Source organism: Thecamonas trahens (assembly GCF_000142905.1).
Source record: "Thecamonas trahens ATCC 50062 unplaced genomic scaffold supercont1.11, whole genome shotgun sequence".
Classification (NCBI taxonomy): domain Eukaryota; order Apusomonadida; family Apusomonadidae; genus Thecamonas; species Thecamonas trahens.
In genome coordinates this window covers 93,055-101,983 of record NW_013657669.1, presented here as the reverse complement: position 1 = coordinate 101,983, position 8,929 = coordinate 93,055, and the positions used below count along the sequence as shown (strand labels likewise).

Sequence of the window (8,929 nt, the reverse complement as noted above, 5' to 3'; positions counted from 1 at the left end):
AACCCCCCACCCCCACCCACCCTACGTCAGTATGGACGCCCCCGTTTGCGTACGGCAGCTCGACTGGCGTGCCGAGCCCGGGAGTCGTCGAGCTCATGCATCCCATTGTGGAGCATATCTTGCTGTCGAATGCCTCTCCATGTCCTCGTCCACCACCACCTCGTCTGCTACCTCGGCTGCTGGCACCCCAACCATCTCGGTCGTCTCACTCCCGCCTGTCAACCATGACATGTCGCCGGAACAACACACTAGTTTGAACTCGAGCTCGTCTCTCTCATCTCTACCTACCCTCAAACTGATGTCTCCTCAGCTGCCGTTGGCTCTTGTCTGGCTTGCTTCAGGCAGTGGTCCTGTCCTCCTCCTCGCCTTCGACTCTTCCTCAAGATCATCATCGTTGTCATCGTCATCGTCACCGTCGTCGTTGTCGTCCGGTTCGGCACATGGTTGTCAATCGAACAACTCTGGTCAGATGAGTGCTGGCTTGGCATCTGGTTCGTCGTGCTCCCCTGCCAGAGTCCTTGCTCTGGCCTTGCCTGACGACGGCTGGGAGAAGTCGCAGGTGGTGGACATCGCTTCTGCTGCGACCGTGCAGATTGGAACAGACTTGGCGTATGGCGTTCCGAGCTGGCTCGCGCTTCCGCATGCGGGCCTGGCTACTCTCGCCGCTGGCCGAGACCCACACGAAGCGGTGTATGTCGACGGCGAGGGACGGCTTCGTCTCATTGCACTCGCTTCCGCGGGTACCGCGCTCGAGCACGGCGTGGCTGCTGACGGCCCGCTGCGTTTGGGCGTCGGTGACGAGGCTCGCTCGCCCGCAGCGCTAGACTTTTGCTCCCTCGTCATGGTTCCCGACACTGCCCACGCACTCGCCGTTGTCGCGCCAGACACCATGGCAGGCTGCCATGTTGCGATTTTCGACGCTGTCGCACCAGGTGCCACTCCGCGCCTTATCGCCTATGTCTCGGTTGTCCGCGCAGCCGTCACCAGCGGCTGCCCCTGGGACGCCGAGGTGCCGGCCGAGGCACTGGCTGCCGCTCGCGCCGCCCGCCCGGTTGCTGCCACGCTCTCGCTTGATCTGCACCTAGTGACTGTGGTCGATTCGGCTAGCCGGGTCTGGGTTGCGCCGCTCGGTGCACCGCTGCTCGCTGCCATGCTTGACGGCGTCCCGCTCGCCACTGTCCACCCGCAGCTAGCGCCCGACTCGGGATCTATCGCCGGCGGCGGCACTGGCAGCATCGAACTGCCGTCGCGACCGCCACTTTGTGTCCACCCGGCCAACTCTCACACCCAGCGGCTGGCAAGCCACTGGTCGAGCTGGGCGCTGCAGACGTACGCAGAGAGTGTTTGGACCCGCGCCATGGCTGCACCCGGACTCGACCAAACAGCCTGGCACGAGACGCCCATCAACTGGGTTGAGCTCCTCGCCTCACCCCAGACCACCGCGCGCCTCCCGCAAGCACTTGGCGTCCTCAGTCAGTGGCACCGGCCACGGCACGCTCCGGCACAGACAGGCTTTGCTGGCGACTACCCCGAATGGAAGTCCGGCTTTGCCGACGTGCCCGCCGCTTCAGTCCTCGCCCCGTGCGCTGCGCATCCGCCTGCCATCCTCAACGTGTCGGCAGTGTGTACCGACGGCGTCGCCGTCACCGTCGCCACAACCACCTCGGTCTTTCAGGCCTGGACGAACTCATCGCGTTGGCACGCGTTTGGCTTTCCTATGGTACCGCTCCTCGCGTCGTCGCCGTCGGCGCTCGGCGGCCTCCCGGCACACTTTCTCCTTGGTGACGCCATTGTTGTCGCCTCGCCTCATGTTGCTTCGAGACAGGCGCTTATCAATGCCACCATCATCTTTGAAGATACCGAGACCGCCCACGCCCTGTGCGCGCTCAACGGCTGGGGCCGTCGTCAGCTCCGCATGCACGCGCTCAAGCTTGGTATCCTCTACCGCCAGGTCGACGTCGTCCGCCAGGCGCTCCGCGAGCTCGACGCTTCACAGGCGCTCGAGGCCATCGCCGTCCTTCTCGCCTTTTTCGACGAGGCCTCGGCTGCCGCCACTGCCCGCGACTACAACCTCCGTGACTTTGCGCGCATGCTCGCTAAGCTCACCATGTCGTTCCTCTCCACCGCCATTTCCGCCGCCGCTGCTGCAGGCTCGGACACCTCGGGGTACTCGGATGCGCTCGTTAGCGTCCGTACCTTTATGCTCTCGTCGTCCAAGCTTGCCGCCAAGTTTGTGGCCGAGGGCGCAGCCGCCCCTGACTCCACCGACGGCGACGACTCTGCCGCCCTCCGACCCTCGGTCTACACTAACTGGGCCTCGCTCTCCGCCCCAGCCATTCTCCGCGATGCGCTCATCCACTCGCGGGTCTCAACCGCCCTCGCCTATTTCCGCGCACGCGGCCTCACGACACCCTCGGGCGGTCAGTACTCGCTCGCCGACATCAAGACCATCGGAGTCCCGCTCGCTCTCGCCACCATTGAGACCTACGTCCCGGCCGATCCCGAGTCAAACGAGCTCGGTCCGGGCATCGCCATGCTCTCCTCACTCGGCCTCGCCCCGGAGCCGTACCTAACTGCGCTCGCCGAGACTACGCTCAACCGTCCGCTTCGAAATCGGCTCCTCCGTGCTGTCGGTGAGAGCACACCACGGAGCCGCCTCGACGCTCTCCGCTTCCTCGAGTCGGTTTATCCGGTTGGGGACTGGTCGGGCCGTCCGCTGCAGACCGAATCTGTCCTTGCCCGCGGAGACGAGGTTGTCGAGCGCCTTGCCTCTGAGCTGGAGCAGGGCCTGGCCTCGGTTCCACCGGCAGCGGAGCCCGCTTGCGCAGGAGCTCTTGTCCTCGACCACTGGGGCCTCACGCCGCTGCCATCACCTGGCACTGCCAAGCCAGGCGAGCCCGGCGCACCCACCTCGGTTGCTGGCCGCTACTTTGCGGCACCGCTGAGCTCCGTCGAGCGCTGGTCGCCGCAGGTCCTGGCTCGAGTCCTAGTCGATGCAATCCTTTGCGCCGGCGAGGGCACGGCCAAGCTCTCAGCTGCACTGGAGGAGCTACGGGCGCGGTTCCCTGACCTGGCCGATGAGCTTGGGCGCGCGGTCGCCGTCGTCCTTGCACAGAACTGCCTGGTTGCTCCGGTGGCCAGCGTCGACGACCGAGTCGCGGCGCGAGTCCTTGCTAGCGAGCACGCTGAGGCCTGGGTCACGGCCAAGCGGGTGCTCGCGCTGGACACGCCTCTGGAGGCGGTGGTGGCGAGAGTCGCCTCCTCACATCTTGTCATGCCGGCCTCGGTCGGAGCCAGCGACTTTCCGTCGCTGTTTTGGCCGGCTGTGGCGGGGCAGCTGTTCGCCTCGGCACCACTGGCGAGTGCCGGCCACGATCCGCATCAGCTGGCTGTCGAGCTGATGCGAGTCCTTGGCGAGGCCCCGACACTGCGACTGCTGTACGCGTTTGCAGAGGCTCACAACGTGCCCAACGAGGTCCTCACCGCGAACCAGGCTCCCGAGCTGGCGACCAAGCTTGCATCGGTGGTCGCCTTTCGTGTTGCGGGCCGCGACCTGAGCGCGGCGGCGCTGGCGTCTGCCGGCCGTGCCTCGGCGGCGCTGCTCTCGACCGCCGCAGCCGACGGCATGGGTGTCGAGTCGCGGCTACTGGTCGCGCTCGCGCTGGCTCAGCTCGAGGATCCAGACAATGTCTCGGGCGTGTTTGCAAGGTTTGAGTGGGATCCCCCGCCGCGGCCGGGCTATCCAACCCTGTTTGCACTTCTCGACCCTGCTCACCCACGAGGCGCACCGGTCCGGGCACCTCTGTCTGACACGCTGCTCTTTGACGTTCTCTCATCTGCCGGAGACATGTCGCTGATGGCGACGCTCGCGACTGCCGTCGATGTCCAGCTCGCTACGGTTTGGGGAAGCGGGCCGCTGCGGCCGCTGCCGTCGCTGGCGCACCCGCCGCCGCGGTTGGACGTCCCACCTGTTGCGGTCGATCTCGACGTGGTCTACTATCTCGAGGCTGGCCAGCCTGGCGCGGCATACACCGCGCATACCCAGTGTGACAACCACGAGCAAATGGAGAATGCCGAGCTGCTGGTCCTGTTGCGGAGGTTGGTGACAGCGCCGGATCGCAGCGAGCGTGTGTCTCGCTCCGCAATGGTCTTTGCGCACATGGTTGGCTTGCAGAGCCTAGGGCTTCGGATTGACGCTGTAGCCAGCCGGTACATTGGCTTACCGGATGCGATGCCTCGCGGATACGGCGACGTGGACGCGCGAAACTGGTCACTGGTTCTCGAGGGCGAGAGCGAGGCTGCTGCAGAGCTAGCAGCGGGCGTGGCGGCCGAGTTTGGCGACGACCCGCGGGCGAGCCCCGAGGCGGCGCAGGCATGGCGGATGGTGGCTCTGGCAACAAGGCTGTACACCTGGCCGCTGGAGATGCGGACGCTCACGGCGTACGGCTCGGCATCCGAGGTCCACCGAATGGTGGCGGAAGCAGCGGAGCTTACGCTTCCGCTCGGGGCGGTGGCGAGTCGACTGGCGAAATTGGTGCCCGAGCCGCAGCTGGGCGACCACGTGGCGCGGCTGGCAGAGTACGACACAAGCCAGCGGGTGCTCGACGAGGTGCAGCGGGCGTGGCTTGCCGCCGACGGCGATCGTGAGAAGCAGGCTGCCGCCATGCTCTTCTCAGCTGGGCTCCTTGCTTCTGATCATGGTGCCGAGCTGGTGACCGGCGACGAGCTCTGTCAGGTGGCTGTCGAGCTCCAGATTCCCAGCCTTGCTGTGCTGGCGGTCGAGCTGGTGGGCGCGAGCCGGCTGACCGGCCTGGTGGCGTATTGCGAGGCGCACGCCAAGCTGGGTGGCGGACATGCGGGCGATGGCGAGCTAAGCGAGCGGCTTTTGCAGGTAGTGATGATTTGCGAGGATGCGGCAAGCACCCACGCGCTGCTCGACGCCATCCGGGTTTTTGCCCCCGGATCGGGTATCGAGGCGCTGGTGGCGTGTGTGGCCTCGTTCCAGGCGTACATGTATGGCAAGGCGCGCCGGGCGCTGGAGGCATTCCTTGCTGCTGTGGAAGACGTGAGCGAGGGTGGCGACGAGCTGGAACTTTCCCTGGAGTGGTACCGCAAGGCAGGATGGAAGAGTCTCCGCAGGGTGCTTGCAGTGGCACCGACCCGGTACGAGAAGCAAGTCCTACTGGAGCTCGTGGCCGGCTCCGGGGCGTGGCGAGTGGTGGACCAAGGCGCACCCGAGGGTGAGGTTGGGCTGGGCGTGCTGTGGAAGATCCACGCGAGTCTCGCCGGTGCCGGGCTGGGCGAGGCGGTCGAGCCGGACGCGGCACCCGAGGTCATTATCGGCATGCTGATGGAGCGCGGCGCGTTTGACGCGGCGCGCGGGGTTGCCGCGCTCAGTGGGCGACCGCACGACGCCATCACGCTCTCCGAGGTGGGCATGCTTGTGGCTGCAGCGTCGGCCAATGGGTGGATGTATGTCTCCGAGTCCGGCTCTGAGCGCGAGGGGCTATGGCGGCAGTGTAATGAGGTGTTTGTCAAGCACGAAACCTCGCCATCGCATGCTGGTGAGTTCTTCTACTCGCTGGCTGACTCGATCGAGCCACAGCCTGGGCCGGACGAACTCCTAGTGCTGTATTCGCTGGCGCTCGAGTGGTTTACCGCCGGCGCCGGAAGCGAAGGCGGTAAGCCTGTAGCGTTCCTTGACTCGCTGCAGACCGAGGTGTGGACGCTGACGTACCTGCCAGAGTCGTACAACGGGAGCTCGAGCGATGTCGACGTCCGCGAGCTTGTCGTCCACCTCCTCAACTCGGGCAAGGTGACCGAGGCGATGTCGATTGCAGGCAAGCTCCACGTCGAGTGCAAGGCGCTGGAGAACGTTAGTGCAGCTGTGGCACTTGTGCGCGACGCCAGCGTGGCGGCGGAGCTGCCGGACGCTGTTCTTGCGCTCATCGGCTCGCCAACGTCGATGCTGGACAAGCTGCGGCGGCTGCAAGAGGCGACGCGCGAGGCCAAGGACGCGTTTGAGCACATCATCACCAACTACCGGGTGGCGTCGGTTCTTCAGCTGTCGTACGACGACGTGCTGGCCAAGGATCCGTATCAAGTTGTCTTTGTGCTCCTCCATCAGGGTCGCGACAACTTTGCACTCGCCGGGCGGTTCATCAGCCTTCACGAGCTCGACACTGGCAAGATTGGGGCGCTGCTGGCGAAGGTCTTTACACTTGCGCTGGAAACACACCACTCGCGGGTTAGCGGCGACGGTGGCGCTGGTGCCGGCGGTCGGCTACTCCCCGAGGCCTTTCCGATGTGGTCCACCGGGCAGTTTGGCGCGTTTGCGGCGCTGTGTAAGGATCTCACCCGACTGGGTGACTGCCTCATGGACGCCATTTCGCAGCAGCGCAAACTGCCGGGAGCGTGCGAGGTGGAGATTATGGCGCGAGCCCACTTTTGCTACGACCTAGCCGGTGCGGTGGACGTTGTCGACGCTCTTCTGGAGCTTGTGCGCGCCAAGAGCGAGTCGTATCTCCGCGCTGGGGCTTACGGGCTCTGCGCCTTTCTCTTCCGCTCGCTCAAGAGGTATCGCGAGACGATGTACATTCTGGACGCGCTGATGGCGGCGGATGCATTCGACCTCATCTTTGCCCCGGGCTCATCCGAGGAGGAGCCTGACTGGCGACTGCAGTTTTTCCTGCGACAGTATCTGCAGGTGCGCGCGCCGAATGACCTTTCCAAGCTCACCAAGCTGTACGCACGGTTCGGAATGGTCCGCGAGCGGGCCGAGACGTTGATGGCCAAGGCCGACGAGGCGCTTGCAGTCGTTGGCAGCGAGAAGCCCGGCCCGGGACGGCACGACGCATGCGTTGGAGTCTTCCGCCTCTACCTTGAGGCGTCGAAGAGCTTCCAGCTCGAAGACTGCCTCCATGCGGCGCGGCGGTGCATGCACATGGCAGCGCTGGTCGGCCTCCAGCTGGAGAAGCCAGGCGAGGCGCTGGTTGGGCTCACCCCCGAGCAAGCGCGCGTTGCCATGGCGGATCAGCCGGCCTTCCGCGAGGCGTACCTTGTGGCGCAGGCGTACGATGTCGGACAGCAGGCCGGATGGCTTGAGCCGATCTTCCGGCACGCCATCCAGAACAGCAACAGCCGGTACTTTGACGACTACCGGCAGACATATGGAGCGACGCCGTCGCTCTTCATCGAGCTCTCACGATACTACGACGCCAAGATCGGCAGTGAGGCCGCATTGGCGCCGCGGTCGCAGCTCGACGCCTTTCTCGCACGCCACTGCCTGTCTGCCGATCTCCGAACCCGGATCCTCAACGGCGAGTTCCAGCAGCAGCAGGCCGGCGCATCCGGCGACGCGTCTGCCATCCGCCGGTCCGTCTCCCTCCGGCGATGAGATCTCAACCCACGTAGATAGCGAGCCTACTAAAGCCATCCTCCCTACACGTACCCACCCGTGCCACTGCACCCCCCCTCTGTGCGAATTCCGGCTATCGAATCCCTCACAAGTGGAGCCATTGTGTCTCGATGCGAATGAGCCTATCGGTCGGTCGGTCGGTCGGTCGGTCGGTCGGTCGGTCGGTCGGTCGGTCGGTCGGTCGGTCACTCGACCGTTGGCCGACTCGACGACGACGACGACTACCACCACCAGTCCACCACCGTACCAACGGCTCTGATACTCATCACATCACTTGGAATGGAGGGACTGACCTACAGCGTACGTACACACTCCCTGTTTCCCTTTGCCCTGACCCCGACCACCTCTGCTGCCAGTAGCCACCCTGACTCATCCCCATCCCGCACCACACACCTTGCGCCGCAACGTGACTCGGCTTCCCCAACCCGCCGCCGCAACACGTCCGACCCGCGCAACACGTCCGACCCGCGCAACACGTCCGACCCGCGCAACACGTTTGACTCGTCCAACACCTCGGAAACGCCTTGTTTCGCCTTGCACGGCTCGTCCGACATGGCTCGCCCGACTTGCCGGATCTGACTCTGCTCATTACGATGCAATGTGGACTACAGCTCACGTACCGGGCACCCGGAGGCAAGACGGCGCCTGTGGTGGTAGAGGCACCTGTGGTGGTGGCCACGTCCAGTGCGGCAGATGGGTTGGGATTGGATGAGGGGGATGAGCTGGTGGCGACTTTGCTGGCTCAGAAGACGGTCCGCGCTGACGTTGCGTTTCAGCGACTGGAAGCTGGGAGGGCCGCAGAGATCGCTCGGGCAAAGGCGGTGAGGTCGGCGGCCAATCCTAATGTGGTTGGTGCCGGATCAGAAAGGAATGCCGGCGGTGCCGACGGTGGTGATGATGATGCCGAGGTGGTTCATGATCGCATTCAAGTCGATCCCAGCGAGGTCGAGGTCGCGCCCGTGCCGTTGATGGTCAAGGGCGAGTACGGGCCGTACACTCGCCTCGAGTCGTGGTACCAGGCGCTGATGGAGCCGGCTGGCACCGCAGCTCCCACCGGGACAGTTGACGAGCTGGCGGCAGAGAACAGATCATGGACGCCATCGCGGGAGGGCAAGGCGCCGCTGCGGTTCAGGGGTGGCCGCTATCTGCATCACTACATCGGCTCGCGCAACCACTGGCAGAACAGATGATCACGAGTGATGGACGGCGATTAGTAAACGTTTGATGGTCTTTACTACTGCTTGCGACGGGTTGATGGCCTTAGGCAAACCGAGTCGGAAGCTCGGTGGCAGCAAGCTCGGTAGCCAGAGCGTCCGAGATGTTCGTAGCATGCGGATCGTTGTCTGGAACAACTAGAGCGGGTTGGTCGTCAGCACAGGCAAGCGAGGCGAGTGCGGCTGCGAGCGGAGCCGCCGCCGGCGCGCCGTACCGCGGATCGCTCTCCCAGGTAGCCCGCCACTCGTCGGGAATCCACTCTGTGCCATGCAGAGCTCCGATGACGGCGCCAGTCAT

General features: G+C 65.0%; 3 protein-coding genes across 3 annotated transcripts in view; 2 read left to right on the top strand and 1 right to left on the bottom strand.

Annotated features, from left to right (window-relative positions):
• Nucleotides 1-841: 841 nt before the first annotated feature.
• On the top strand, nt 842-7,441 carry AMSG_02958 (uncharacterized protein; the record flags this gene model as incomplete). The annotated part of the gene is made up of 1 exon (XM_013904849.1): nt 842-7,441. One exon carries the CDS (start codon nt 842-844, stop codon nt 7,394-7,396), a length of 6,555 nt encoding a protein of 2,184 aa, XP_013760303.1. The 3' UTR covers nt 7,397-7,441.
• A 217-nt stretch (nt 7,442-7,658) lies between these two features.
• Nucleotides 7,659-8,649, top strand: AMSG_02957 (uncharacterized protein). The gene is made up of 2 exons (XM_013904848.1): nt 7,659-7,717; nt 8,029-8,649. Exons 1-2 carry the CDS (start codon nt 7,697-7,699, stop codon nt 8,605-8,607), a joined length of 600 nt encoding a protein of 199 aa, XP_013760302.1. The 5' UTR covers nt 7,659-7,696; the 3' UTR covers nt 8,608-8,649.
• A 28-nt stretch (nt 8,650-8,677) lies between these two features.
• Nucleotides 8,678-8,929, bottom strand: part of AMSG_02956 (uncharacterized protein) — a gene marked incomplete at both ends in the record, with an annotated part of 1,331 nt that continues 1,079 nt past the window's right edge. Inside the window, one exon of the mRNA XM_013904847.1 lies at nt 8,678-8,890. Coding sequence (XP_013760301.1) covers nt 8,678-8,890 — 213 coding nt within the window. The remainder of the gene's footprint in view (nt 8,891-8,929) is intronic.